The sequence below is a fragment of the Sander vitreus genome, chromosome 10 (genome assembly GCF_031162955.1).
Source record: "Sander vitreus isolate 19-12246 chromosome 10, sanVit1, whole genome shotgun sequence".
Taxonomy (NCBI): domain Eukaryota; kingdom Metazoa; phylum Chordata; class Actinopteri; order Perciformes; family Percidae; genus Sander; species Sander vitreus.
The window spans coordinates 33,203,416-33,218,374 of NC_135864.1; the positions used below are offsets into that span (position 1 = coordinate 33,203,416).

Consider the following 14,959-nt stretch of genomic DNA (forward strand, 5'->3'; position numbering starts at 1 on the left):
CACGTTTCACTTAAGGGCAAATACTTTGTCAATCTGTCACTCATTCAGAGCCCAGAAAAGTCACTCAAATGTTGGTGCAGAGAGAGAACGAGATGTGTCGAGACAGAGGGGTGAGGCGAGGGCTGGTCTAGGTGCTTGTGGAGCATCAGGTCTGTGAGCACGTGTCAAACTCAAGGCCCGTGGGCCGAAGTCGGACCCCTCGCAAATTTTGATTCGGTAACAATACATTTTGCCGGGCCTTGTTGTGCACAAAACCAAAAAGACGGGAAACCGTTTTTCCTGCAATTACACAACACAAAGCAGAATTTGGCAGATTTTCAGACTTTGAACCTCAGAAATTCCCACAGAACCAGAGAGTTTTCATGTGTGGTAGCCTGCTTTTAAAAATGTGATCATTGTTTTGCTTGATTTGCTAAATTGATTGATGGCTAAGGAACTTTTTTGCTGACTTTTTTAGGGCTTTATGTCGACCAAACTTTAAGTGAGAATGCTATATGAGACATACAATAATACAGTCAAAGATATTTAACTTTTTCAATTAAATCAAAGCATGTCAAACTATACATGCCTAGCTATTGGTGTGAGTCTCGTTTTCCAGTGTGACCCTTAGTAAAATAGAGTTAGAGTTTGACACCCCGGTCTGTGAGCATATGATTGCAGTATATAGCACTATATACATGTTCATATGAGAGACTTACACATTCCGTTAGTGTTTTATGGTTTTAGTAATGGCATAAAAACTATCAGAACCCTTTAATAACCATAAGGCCATCTCTAACACGGTTGCTGCCTTGTTAGATCATCGCTCTACATTGTTACCACAAGCGTATTGTTATATTTGCTGCAACAGCAGAGGATTGTGGGAATTCTACCCTGATGGGCTGCTAAGACACAAATGCGCCGCGAGTGCCCAGATCAGAGCGCAGAGATATCTGTGGGAGAGGAGAAGAAAGGAGTGTTTTAGATTTGTTCTCTCTCTCAGAAAGACTGGAGCTCTTAATTATTCATAAGCAACTACAGGCAGCTCCACTGGCTCTGAAACAAGAGCCGCTACTCAGCAAATACTGGAGATAATGCACTGAATCCAAAATATGCTGCTAAACAGCCTCTGTGTGTGTGTGTGTGTGTGTGTGTGTGTGTGTGTTTGGCTGTATACACGCTTGTCCATCTGTACGAGTCAAAGCAAGTGTGTTTCTGCGCATATTTGCGCATGCACCCAGAGAGATGTTTTTCGTTAGCAGTCGAGTTGCTCCTTTGAGAGGGGAAGGAACTGGGTCACTGCACTCTGTAAGCTCGGTTTAGATACATACTGTACGTACGCTGTTCTCCAAAACAAACACACGTACAAACACATGCACACTCATACCTCTAAGCACGGTTTTAGAGGATGAATTGCACGGCTGTGAAGTTTAGCCCAAATGTGGCAAATGTTCAGCCGGATTATAACTGAATCCACAAAGGAAACAATTTATCTCTCCAAATTATCATGTGATTCCAGTCCCAAATCCCTTCATGGCAACCTCCTCTATTCTACTAAATAATGGCACATATCTCTCTCTTTCTTTCTTTCTGTGTGTGTGTATCTACATCAGGATGGAGTAAAAGTATTTTAATGATTCACTATAATGACAATAAGGCTGGCAATGATTTTAACAAATAACTTGAGGATTACTGTGTCTGCTGCGCAGCTGCAAAATGTGCTATAAGGGATTTCATGCGTGATTAACGCCACATCAGCATCCACATCACAGGTCACTTCACCAGTCACACGTGTGCCACACATTGTCCATGACCCTGCTTTCATAAATCTGTTATATGTTTAGATACATAAATAATTACTCTTTGAAAATGCCTGCTATTTTAAGCAACATGTGTTGGTATGTATAATTGATGGGCCAGCTGAATGGGTGAGGGGGTTTTAGCTTCTTTGACATTACTGTACATTGTTTTGGTCTACTTGGCTAATGCAACTGAAAATCTCTGCCATTCTATCAAAGAGAAATGTTTCATGTAAAAATCTTTATTGTGATAAATTACTCCATAACAGAAATTATAATAATAACTGTTAAAATCTCCCCTGAAGGTCCATTTAGTAGCTAGCTGTTCTCTAGTATATCAGATCCCATGATCTTCATCAGAAGTTTGAACTGTTAAGCCAACATGGACGAGAAGTCCTTAACGCGTTTTTGACTTTATTAAAAAAAGAAAGAAAAGAAAAAGATATATAATTGTCTGATTGATATTGTCAGCCTAAAAAAATCTACTATTGGTCAGGCTCTTATTCAGTCTAAGCTACGATTTTAACAGGCCTTTCCCCCTGAAGACATCTTGACATGTCACAGTAGGAGAAGTACAGTTGTAAATCATAAAATGACTGATGGCTGAATTCCATTTAGCTGCTTCAGTTTCAGGGTCCAGGTGTTGTGCATGCTGGCTGGCTGACTTGGACACTTGAATAGAACGGAGCCATTGTTAATGTTATTGTAACATCTGTGCTTTTCCTACTGTGACAAGTCAAAATGTCTGCTGTGAAAAGGCCAATTAAAGATTGATGGTTAAGAATGTAATCAGTTCAGTTTATTATCCAACTTTTCTGTTGTTCTCAAACTTTTAGTGAAAATATTATGTTAAGCATATAAGCGTGTGTGTGTGTGTGTGTGTGTGTGTGTGTGTGTGTGTGTGTGTGTGTGTGGGGGGGGGGGGGATATTGATCTGGAGAGGTTTTTAGTTTGGAGTGGACGCAGCAGGGGTCAGATGGTTTAAGTGCTGTTTTAACAGACTGGAATTTTGCCTGCTGTGGAGGTCCCATCTCTCTCCATTTCTACCCCCCACCCCTCTCTTCCATGCAGGCAGCAGTGGGCTGTAATCACTAAATTACTGTTTTCACTCTCAGCTCCAGTCACCACACTGCACAGCTCCCCCGCCTCTCTTTCTCTCCTGCAGTCTTTCTCTCTGACTCTCTCTTTGTCCTATTTCCTTTGCTCTCTCCTCGCTCTCTCACGTCCCTCTTTTTCCACTCTGTCTTCATTATTTATTGTGAAGCCGTCTTACTGTAAGCTTCCTTCATAAGAGGGAAGACTGTGAGAGAGGAAGAGATGAAGATAGAGACAGGGCCTGGGGATGGAGGGAGTGAGGGTGTAGAGGAGAGGGGGAGGAGGAGGAGGAGGAGGAGGAGGATGGAAAGTTTGGAATATGAAATGAATTTGCCTAATGCACTGCTGATGAAATGATGAAACACTGGGCTTCCTTAATGAGACCGCTGCCTGGCTCACCATCGCTCGGCCTCTCTGTCTGTTTATCAATTCTGTCCACACTCGTGTCTCCTCTCTAAAATGGAGCGTCCACTTCAGACATAAAGTAAAACACCACGTTTTAAAAAGAAATAATCTGGAAATCTCTTCCTCAGGGAGTAATTGTCGAAACGAGCTGCATATTTGTCACCCCAGCTGTTCCGGCTGAGAACAAATTTATTTTCACTTGAAATTTGGACTGAGTTTCCATGACATCAGAAACAAGGCACCTGATGACAAATGAATCTACGTGTCCTTGAGTCAAGCTGTGGCCACGCCAGCTTTCCTCTGCCCTCTCCTTCTATCGTAGCACAGGAGAAAGGTGGGGAGTGAGGAAGAGCGAGGAGAGGAGAAGAGAGGAGAGGAGAGTATGGGGTTGTCATGGGAACAGACATGCAGAGCCCGGTGTGAGTGAAGACAAAATGACAGAATAGTGAAGCGATTAAACGTGGGAGAGGCTTCACAGTCAAACAGATATAAAAAAGGACAACATACACAACATGGCAGCTGTGTGGAAATAACTCTTTGTGATTCTGGGTTAAAACGAGCGCGGGCTGCAGTACGAGGAAGATAACCCAATTAAAAGGATCCCTTCCTTCGTACCACTGTAAACTGTGTGCTTGTTTGTTTGACTGTGAGCCAGGAAGAGCTAATGTTCACTTTCTGCAGGTTGTGCTCCCAGACCACCCTTACAATTAAAACTCAATGAAGAGGTGCGAGTCATTCTCTCCCTCTTCCTCTCCTCTTTCTCCCTTCAGCCGATCCCCACCAGCCCCACCAGCACCTCCCCTACACCTGGTGGAACTTTGGGCATGTCCAAAATGGACGCCCCCAGCATGCAGGACGTCTATATCCTCTCTCCTGTCTCTGGACTCTACAGCACCAGGTCAGTGCCGCTTGCACACAAAGATGTTTGATGATGGTCGTTTACATTGATTGTTATGATCCTACTTATGACTAGGGTTGGGTACCGAAACCCGGTTCCACTATGGAACCGGTTCCTACGCAACCGGTAAGAATCGGACCGGATTAGAACACAAATTTCGGTTCCTCATTTCGGTTCCACTTAATGTGTCGACTGAAATATTTTCCCTCTGTCGCTCTGAAACGGACGTAAACATATCACACTTTCTCTGTAGTCTACCGTTAGCTAGCTACCGTAAATGTAGGCTACTTTTAAAATGCCATATTTTCCTTTTGGGCTCACCAAAACAGATGTAAAAGCATATTAATCATTCACTGCACGTGATCGCTAGTAAACATATCACATCTTTGATGTCATTTTTCAGTTTTTCAAGACTCGGTTTAGGAATCGGAATTGTTTTAAAAGCACTGGTTCGGCATTGGAATCGTAAAAATCCAAACGATACCCAACCCTACTTATGACACTGATGGTGCTGATGATGTGATGATGATGACAACTCTGCTCTCCCCAGGGAGGAGCTGGGTCTGATGTCATGCGACGACATCAGCCGCTACAGCGTGAGCTCACAGTCCGGCTCCAAAGGTTCAGAGGCAGTCAGCTATTACCTGGACCAGGACAGCGGTCAGTACTTCTCCCTGCTGGAGGGAGACGGACCCCCGGGGTCCGACTACGACAGGGGCCGCAATACGGGGGTTCGCCGGCGGGACAAGACTCCCACCCATGGTAAGATGGAGCAAGCGCGATTCAACAGCGTGAATGGGGCAGTGATAGCTACTGGCCCTGTGTTTGCTTTTAGAACAGCATGCTCTCTCTCACCAGTTTTCTCACCCTTTTCTCAGAACTCCTCCTTATGTGTTCATCAGTCACTTCATGGCTCTGCTTCTTTGTGTCTTCACCTCGCGTACACACGTCCCAAAAACACTGATCACATGCCGAAGGGTCAGTCCAAAAACACTGTGTCCAGCTCCCTGTCTGCCCCACCACCTGTGTCACCCTTGTCCAAGATAACTTCTTAGACATCATGTACCTTCTTGGGAGACTCTTAAGGGGCCTATGATGTGCAAGCTGAGAGTTATGTGATCGACGGAAGCATCTGAAGACTATTTTATGTTCGCCGTGCTAGCTATAGACCACTTAAAGACCGTACTGTAAGAAGGTGGTCAACGGAGTAGCGCCCAACACAAGTGGACTTGAAAGTTAGAAATGAAAATATAACAGATATTTACGAGGGATGTGCATTTTAAGTAATTTCCATATTTAAGTACTCGCAAAAAAAAAATATTCAAGAATAGGGTCCGAAATGAGTAGCATGGGATCATGAGTTGTTGTCTTTATTGCAGATTAAATTTATCTGACAGTGACTCAGGCAAAAATAATAATGTTCACGGACAAGTTTTTTATTTTTATTTAACCTTTATTTTACCAGGAAAAAAAATCACATTGAGATTAAAATCTCTTTTACAAGTGAGCCCTGGCCAAGAAGGCAGCACATAAAAATACACTTTAACATACAACAAATAACAGACAGACAGGGATGAACAGCAATAAGAAATAAGCAGAAAATCACATTTTAAAACAAGCGCAAACATGTTGATATATTTGATGTAGGCAGGACTTGAATTTAGTCTGTGAAATAAAAACCTTCAATTTTAGCTGACTTGATGTATTAACGTTGTATTGACGTCATGTTTAGTCACGTTTATTCACATTTATTCACGTCATTTCATTTAATTCTTATGAAATAGCCGCAAGTAATTTTAGCTAATGTAACGTTAACTTGCTAACACACCACTAGATGAGTCTACTACTCATACAGCTACTGTAGCTAACGTTATGTGGTGAATTCAATCTGGGGTAGCCCAGCGCTGTTATCCGCCATCAAAACAATCATAATAAAAATAATTTTAAGAGCATGATGAGCATTGTTGTAAGGCTATAACGTTACCATACGCGTTAGCTTGGTGGCTGGCATGAGCCACTTGTCAAAGTTGCACATTGTATTAAGACATTGACAGTTACAAAGCAACTTGATTTGTTGAAGGTTAATTAAGGTGAGCAGCTGTATCACAGGTTCTAGGCAAAAAGGCCTGGAGGAGCTTTATCAGAAGCAGATGCTAAAAAGGGTTGAATCTATCCTGTCAGATAGTTCTCATCCCTTACGGGCTGAATTTCAGATGTTGCCATCCGGATCACGCTTTATACTCCCAAAACTCAGAACAAATAGATATAAACACTCTTTTGTACCTGCAGTCATTCTACTTTTTAATTCTATAAAGAACCATAGATAACTTGATTTATTATTTATGTTTTTAAAATTGCCTGCATGGTAGGCAAATCTCTGCCCTCATTATCTCATTGACACTGTTTTCAGCAGCAGCAGGCGGCTGTTTTCAACAAAAAAATGCTCTCATAAGCTGAAAGTACACTACCTGCCCAGCAACTAAAGACAAAGTTGCAACTAGCTGGTAAACATAGAGGATTTAGCTGCTAAAGAACCAGATATTTCCCTCAGGAGTTAGTGGGGGGAAACAAGTTAAAAAATAGGATCAATATAGGACTAACATTTTCTGAAAAACGCAGTTGAAAGACCTCCTATTTAGACAAGTCATAAGCTAATAGCTCACCTGCGGTAATCAGCCAACAGTAAACATGCTAGCAGATTAGCTCACTAGCACTACTGCTAGTACAGCTACCCCTGTCGTGGTGGAATTTACTACCTGTGAATAGAAAACTAACTTGATATTACAACCAGGAAATAAGGCTGTGTGACCCATGCCTTGCATATCACAGCAGTCCCCTCGAGAGTCTCCCATTCCTTCCCCCCTCACCTGCACACACTTTGTCTTACCTGTCCACCCCTCCAGCTGTCTCCCACGCTGTCTATCAGTCACCGCCTTCCCGCGACACCCCCACTCCCTCCCCCGTAGACGACTCTCTGATTGCTGATTGGTCGTTCCAGGTGACCTCAGGCCTGTTTCCATGCCTCCCGAATATAACTGGATGGCCGAGGCCAAGGAACCCAGCATGGGCAAGAGAGGGAGCCGAGGTACACACACACACACACACACACACACACACACACACAAACACACGCAAAAACACAGCCCCTCACACAGTGAACACAAACGGGTCGGACTAGTGCCGCGCTTTGCTCCATACTCAGCTCAACACATTTCAGCTCATCCTCTGGTTATCCATGGTGGTGTGGTTGTGTGAGGATACATATCTGCCAGGTATGTATCTGACAGAGCGACAAGTAAATATAAATGCAAGGACATTGCATTTATAGCGCTGCTCTGGAAATGAGGGTATTTCTATGTGACCAATTCTAACCAGCTTCACCGTTTTGCGGCAAGACTCGATCTGTATTCGACCGACGATCCTCCACTCTACCATCAGAAAGTCCATGAATAACATTAAAGCACAATAGTGCTGTCTGGGCTCTGCCTTTCTCCTTCTTCTCTTTCTCTCAGTCACTTTTTAGTTTTTTTTCTCACATTTAAGTATATGGACAATAAACATATCAGGTGAGAAGCTTTTTCTATTCGGAGCTGAAGCGGAAAAAAACTTTCTGTGACTGACAAGATTTAGCAGTAGTACCCACCAAATCAGCGTAATCATTGCAAACAGATTAGCTGTATGTCCCTGGCTGTGGATCTATATCAGATACGACAGCTCTGAGGCACTTTTATCCCTTTCTGTTGGGTTTTTATCTGTAAGGATCTATTCACTCTCATCTGTTTCTACTCTGGGGTTCTCCCTTGACTCTACAACACTATCCCTCCCCCCCAACCCCCCCTCTCTGTGGTTTTCCTCCCTCTGTCATCCGTTCAGATGAGTTCAGAGCCTGTCCATCCTCTAACTGCTCCATGCCTCTACCCTCCTCGTCCCCACAGATTCAGACAACTCCCTGCTGCGTTACCTTAGCGACGACAAGATCCTGGTGATTGAGGAGGAGCCCGAGGGTCCAGGCAGAGAGAGTCGGCGGGATTCCACCAGACGCTCTCGGCGCAAGAGCCGCAATCCCAGCAGCCCTAGCTTTCCCATCAGCCCTTCCCTGCTGTCCTCCACCCTGCGCCTAGACCAACCACCCGATGCTTTGCCTGTATGTACACAGTCTGTTAACTGGGTTTTTTAAATTAGTGTCTAATATTGTCTGGTTAAGTCTGTTAGATGTGTGGGTGTGCTGTATGTATGCCTACTTTGTGCAGACATTTTGTGTAGAGAAATACCGTTACATGCCATGTTAAAGGATAGACTATATTCTGTATATATTTTGTATTTTTCTCTCTAATGTTAAGAAATCCCTTGAAACGACCAAAACCAACAATGAATCGATCCTACTGACTGAAGTGTTATCGATGTAGCTAAAACCTAATATACTGTATCTTATTCCTCTGGGCCATAGAGCTCCATTATTGTCCAAACACTATTAGAAACACATGAATGAGCCACACTGTTGCACTGCGTGTCGTGTTCTTTCATTACCATCAACATATAACTATTTATAACATATAGCACTATTTACACCTTTTTGAGTAACGTTGCTGGTCCCAGATGTTTTAGGTAATTACTGAGCCCTTTTTTTAAATGACATAGTATATACTGTATATGTGACACATAACACACAATATTTACATTTTCAGTCAGAATAAAATATGGACTAATGTGTTGCTTGTTGGTCTTTTAAAGGGTTTTGTTAACAATAACACAATTATAGAAGTCAGCCGGCCTTATCCTTGAAAGGCAACTGAAAAGTTTGCACACAGTGACAGGTGGCAACAATTAATAAGTACTGAATTGACCCTAACCCTCAACAAGATGGATATAGTGCAATAAACAGCAATAGGATCAGGACAAAAATGAAAAAGAATTTCACAATAGAAGTAATAACAATAATAAACAATTAAATAAACAAAATTCATAATCCATTCAAAGTCCCACCTTCAGAAAAAAACAACAGTTGTACCAATACAACAATGTAAAAATACTACATAGAGGTTCTGCATTCAAAGTCCTACTAAGGTAAAAGTAAAAGTAATATCAGCAGAATTTATGTATTAAAAATGTACTTATTCTGCAGAAAAATTTCCCTCTGAAATGTAGTGGAGTAGAAGCATTTTCACTGAACTAATAGTAATTAGATTAAGTTATTAAATTATTAGATTACATCTTTATCTTTCTTATTCTCAATGATGGAGGCGGAGTTTAGGTACTTTATTGTTTCATATGTAATTTCTTAATTGGCCTTTTCACAGCAGACATTTTGACTTGTCACAGTAGGAAAAGCACAAGTGTTACCAATAACATTAGCAATGGCTCCGTTGTATTCAAGTGTCCCAGTAATTCAGTCTGACAGTGAGCCAGCATGCACAATACTAATGAAACTGAAGCAACTAAATGGAATTCGGCCATCATTCATTTTATTATTACCACCTGTGCTTTTCCTACTGTGACATGTTAAACTGTCTGCTGTGAAAAAGGCCTCTTTGTGGCACTAAAATCACCTTCAAGGCTGTAATCCTGACTCACTCACAAAACTTCCTTCATCTTACAGTGTGTCTTTGTCCTCTCGGAGGGAGACTATTTGCGTTTGCAGGATAGGTCGGGGTGTTCACAGTATCACACACGTTGTTTGTGTGTGTGTATGTCAGGTAGAGGAGACAAAGGAGAGTGAGGATGATCAGTGTCATTGCATGGCTGCCAGTTTCACGGATTATGAGAATGACACTCACGCCCCCCTTTTCTCTCACACACACACACACACACACACACACACACACACACACAGGACTGCATTTGTATGCAGGGTAGCCATCTCACGACTTATCCTAACTCGTCCTAATATCCCCATCTCCTCAGACACGCCTAAGTCTAAATAGCAGTTTATTCTGGACAAACACACACACACAGACACACACACACACACACACACACACACACACACACACACACACACACACACACACACACACACACACACACACACACACATTCTCAATTGCATCTGCACATGCACGGAAACACGTATCTCTGTGAGTAGGTGCGTGACACAGCATCGGCCAGACCAATTACAAGCTACTGACAGACTGTGCTTAAAACACGAAGCATGCAAACACACACACACACACACACACACACACACACACACACACACACACACACACACACACACACACACACACACAAACACACACACACAGCACGCTAACAGCTTAGCTAACACCAGCCCTCTCTTGGTGGTGACTCATATCTATTCGGTGGCACATGAAGTATACTATCCTGCATTAACAAGCATATGCTAAACTTAATGACCTGCTTGTTTCCTCTCTCTCATTCTCTCTGTATGATTCTTTTCTATTAATACAATACACCAACATTTTAGCAAAAAAACATATATGAATTTACCGCTGGAAAACATGTCTTTGCCAATAGTCATTATTGCACACATTAAGGTTACCCTGAAATCATTCACAGCAGCACAAGTATTCGATCACTTGTGTTGCATGATGGTAAATTAATGATCATGAGATGATAGGCCCTTGTGCCAAAACCATGCCCAATGGTCCTCTGACCCTCTCCTGGGGCCCTGGGGCCCTGAGCTTGTTCCCGGTAGGCCCATTCATTTAAAAGTGGGTCTCCACAAAGTCTTGATTAAATTATAGTCATCAGGAAGCAAGCGTGTCATCAGCTGAAAAATGATCTTTTGGTTTTGGAAATGATCAAATGTGAAGCAGCTGGAGTCCTAAGTACAGACGGGCAACTTTGAATGCATTATTTGATTATTTTAATAGTACTATTAGTAGTACTAGTACCTGTACTGTACTTTGTCTTGTTTATTTCCATAGATTTAATTTCCAATCAAATATGTGACAGTCCTTTTAAATAGATGAATTACCATTAATCAAAAAACACTAAATACAATACGCAGTTAGTACGGCACTAATGAGCTAAGGCTAGTGTTTTGCTTTTTCTGTGATATTCATGTTATAGTTGCAGTCTTGTAACATACTAATATACTGTACTGATTATACTTGCTAGTATTGTATTGAATTGTGTTTCCTAGGTTTTTTAATTTACGTAATTTGTCACACAAAGCAACTTTGAGCATTTAAGAAAACAATTTTAAATGTACAGTGTTACAGCTTCAGTTAATGGATTAATTTATACGGCATGTCACTGTAAAAAGGGGAACCTGCACTTTACTCATTGGGCCAACAATTACATGGTTGTGAACTGTCTTTTCAACACTGCTCACCGCGTATAAAGTGCATGTCAGCTATCAAGGTTTTCAATACGGAGAATAGAAATGCAAAAATAAACCACAGATATACTGTACACAGCACAGGTAAAACCACAGAACATGATATGATAATTACCAACAAAGGTGCACAGATTGAAGAAGTGTGTATGTGTGTGCTGCCCTGTAGGTATAGAGGGTTTTTAGGAGCTCTTTAATAGTCTTTTTTTTTTCTGTCTCTCAGCGAGGTGCGGACACACTACGAGCAGACACAACAGACAGGTGAGTCTGTGTTTGTGGTTGTTTGTGATTTGACCACATGCTTGTGATTGATGGAAGGAGTTGAAAGAGCTGTTTGTGGTCACATTCAATCATGTCTGTCCTCCTGCAGGTACTCTGGCTCAGGAAGCTCAGGAGCCGCCTCCATGAGGAAGGTAGGAGAGCTAACAGTGCTATGACTGTTTTATAAATCTATAGTTCTGATGGTTTATTTACTTGATTTTTAAATAATGCGGTCTTTCCAGTACGTTTTGATTCAAACTGCATTTTAATGAAGCAACAGTAGCTTCAGTTACATCAATAATTAGAACACATACGCTATTACATGGAAATCGAGTGTGTCCAAATAATGGCTAAACATACAGTCAGAGATGAATAGGAATGATAGCTGAGATGAAATCCATTCGGGACTGTAATTATTAAATAAAAGGTCGGATGATGTAAATTGGATTCCATATTTAGGTTACTGTGACACAGGAAGTTGTCATAGCCATTAGCCCTCGCCTCTCCTCCAAAGCACTATGAGTCGTAGCATACAATGAGTCAGCTCAACTATGAACATATATTTATTCGGCTATGGTACCTAGATAATAAATTGTCAGAAGGTGTATTCAGCTATGTTAATGTTGATACCTATAGCCACATACACTGTGAAAAAGCCCGGTCTCAGGAGGCAGCATGGGTCGTAAACGTCAAACAAACACTAGAGGCACAGGCTGTGCACCAAAATACAACAAACCACGTTCCAGCCAATCACCGACAAGATGGTTGGGGGAGGGGGTGGGGGTTAGTGCGGGGGTGGGGGTTAGTGCCTCTTTTTCACTGAAATTATTACCCAACCATCTTGTCTGTGATTGGCTGGAACGTGGTTTGTTGTATTTTGGTGCACAGCCTGTGCCCCTAGTGTTTGTTTGACGTTTACGACCCCTGTGTTGTCTCCCGAGACCGGGCTTTTTCACGGTGTGTTCAGGGGGCAGGCAGCTAGCGGATCAAGGAGAGATGCCTACGATTTGAGACAAAAATGAAATCGCGCTGAAACCATGCAGGAACTCATGGTGCACCTTTAAACATTAACGCATAATTGTCACTTATGGCCACAGTAGCTGTTCAGCAAAGGTTGTACTGATAGAATGGCTTAAACAGCAGAGAAATCAACAGAATTAGGCCACAGTGGGTCAATTTAATCAATGCCTTTTAATACAGTATGAGGAAACGTTTCTAAACTAAGTACTGAAAAACTTAAACCTTTTTGATGCATTTCAGGGTTGTCAAATGACTAAAAGTAGTAGCCTAGCTAAGGTGATGCAGTTCATGACATCCTGTGGGTTTTAGTCTCTGTGGCATACAGCTTGCATTTCTCCATCACAGGTCGTAGGTCACTTCCTGGCTGTGGCAGTGTTAGTATTGTGTTCCCTCTGTGCCTGTAATCCTCTCTGCTGTGTGCCAGATAAAAATAAAAAATAAGCTAAATATTTAACAGTGAACTCGCCGCAACCTCTCTACATGCATAAACACCAACCTAGATATATTTTTTGAGCTAACATGTTTTTTTTCTCTCTCCCCTCTAGTCCTTCCATTACACCTCTCTAAGAACGAAAACCAAAAAGAGAAGTAAAGGTAGACACACTGGTGCTTTTTCTCTTTCTTACGTTGGACCTTTAAAGTTGTATATGTATGTTAGCATTGGTAGCTCCAGAATGAGCAAACCTTTCAATGTGGTTTAATGTAAATGTCTGAACTCCAAACTAAGCCTGACAGACTTCAGGTGCTGTGACTGGCATGTACACTGTGGTGTGTGACTGTGAGAGGACGACAGCGCTTGAAATATCAAAAGGAGAGTTGATGCTTGATGGTATGACACATTGCTTATGTATGTAAAAAGTCCAGATGTACAGTACTTGATGAAAAGTAATGCACGCACAGGTACGATCAGAGACGGTTTAGAACCGAGACGCCCCAACTCAGAGCTCCGCCACTGCTACGCCTCTTTAAGAGACATGTATTGATTCCAATGGGAGAAGTGAACGATAACACAGATTATGAGCGATTCTTTCGCACCATAGTCACCAATGTGAATATTGGACCCATTCGTCACAGGCCAGAACATTCCGACACTAAAATGGTAATTTTCAGACTGACAAATCAGGAGGAAATTAACTTTGTTTGTTTGTTTGTTTCTGTCTCAGGAACAAACTCTCGCGAGATCTGGCAACGCAGATAAACTAACGGCAGCTAACATTTGTGAACACCCTAACTAAAGTCATTTCTGTGATGCTACATATGTCTTTAGCTCTGTAAATATCTAATGTTAGCAAAAGAAAATGTTAATAAATTACACAAATATAACCTTTCATCCATCCACATGACGTTCATTACACTTTCAAACAAGGTCACGCCCATTGAGGATACAGGAAGTGTGGACTATTTCATACCACTGGCACAGCGTGTAATGCTCTATCTTTAGTGATAGAGAATCTTTGGTACATTTAACACTGCACTTGCAAAATAGATTAGACACCTTTTTTGATGTATTACTGTCACTGACGTCATACTTTTTAGCTTATTCTATTCTTTAGCTTTGCAGATGTGTAAAAAATAACTTTAGTTTGGAGGGATTCAAAAGTTTACATTAGTTTTACATGAAGAAAGTCTGTAAGCTACTACAGACTTGAAAGGTCATTTGGATTCAGCCTGTTAGTGCCAGACAGGAACCACTAGATAAATGGCTACACTTCTCCTTTTATTACTAGTGTTTTTTCCTGATAAAATGCTAAATGCTATGGAAAGGACTTTCAGTACTGACATCCTTTCCTCTTTCTGTAGGTTCCCTCACTAGTGCCAGTCGAAGGAGAATATCCTGTAAGGACCTGGGCCACGGGGACTGTGAGGGCTGGCTGTGGAAGAAGAAGGATGCAAAAGGTTATTTCACCCAGAAATGGAGGAAGTACTGGTTTATCCTCAAAGAGTCCTGCCTCTACTGGTACACCAACCAAAACGTAAGGAATCACATTCAAATGTCATTATGAGTCAAAGTCTAGTTTAATTCTGCAACACTATTTCTCTCTGCATCTTTGTTTAGTTTTTAAACAACTTTATTGACAAAATGTATAATGGTTAGATACCACAAAACATTAGGGGAACTAAAGGGACACTCACACTGATTTTATGCATATAGGTCAGTCTACTCATGATGGAGAGTATTACTCAGTGTGTAAAAACAGCTGT

General features: G+C 41.8%; 1 protein-coding gene across 1 annotated transcript in view; it reads left to right on the forward strand.

The window, feature by feature from the left end:
• Positions 1 to 14,959, forward strand: part of LOC144524760 (connector enhancer of kinase suppressor of ras 2) — a 69,916-nt gene that overhangs the window by 41,709 nt on the left and 13,248 nt on the right. Inside the window, exons 10-17 of the mRNA XM_078261223.1 lie at positions 4,049 to 4,176; positions 4,727 to 4,938; positions 7,175 to 7,261; positions 8,112 to 8,320; positions 11,700 to 11,737; positions 11,847 to 11,889; positions 13,303 to 13,351; positions 14,558 to 14,730. Coding sequence (XP_078117349.1) covers positions 4,049 to 4,176; positions 4,727 to 4,938; positions 7,175 to 7,261; positions 8,112 to 8,320; positions 11,700 to 11,737; positions 11,847 to 11,889; positions 13,303 to 13,351; positions 14,558 to 14,730 — 939 coding nt within the window. The remainder of the gene's footprint in view (positions 1 to 4,048; positions 4,177 to 4,726; positions 4,939 to 7,174; positions 7,262 to 8,111; positions 8,321 to 11,699; positions 11,738 to 11,846; positions 11,890 to 13,302; positions 13,352 to 14,557; positions 14,731 to 14,959) is intronic.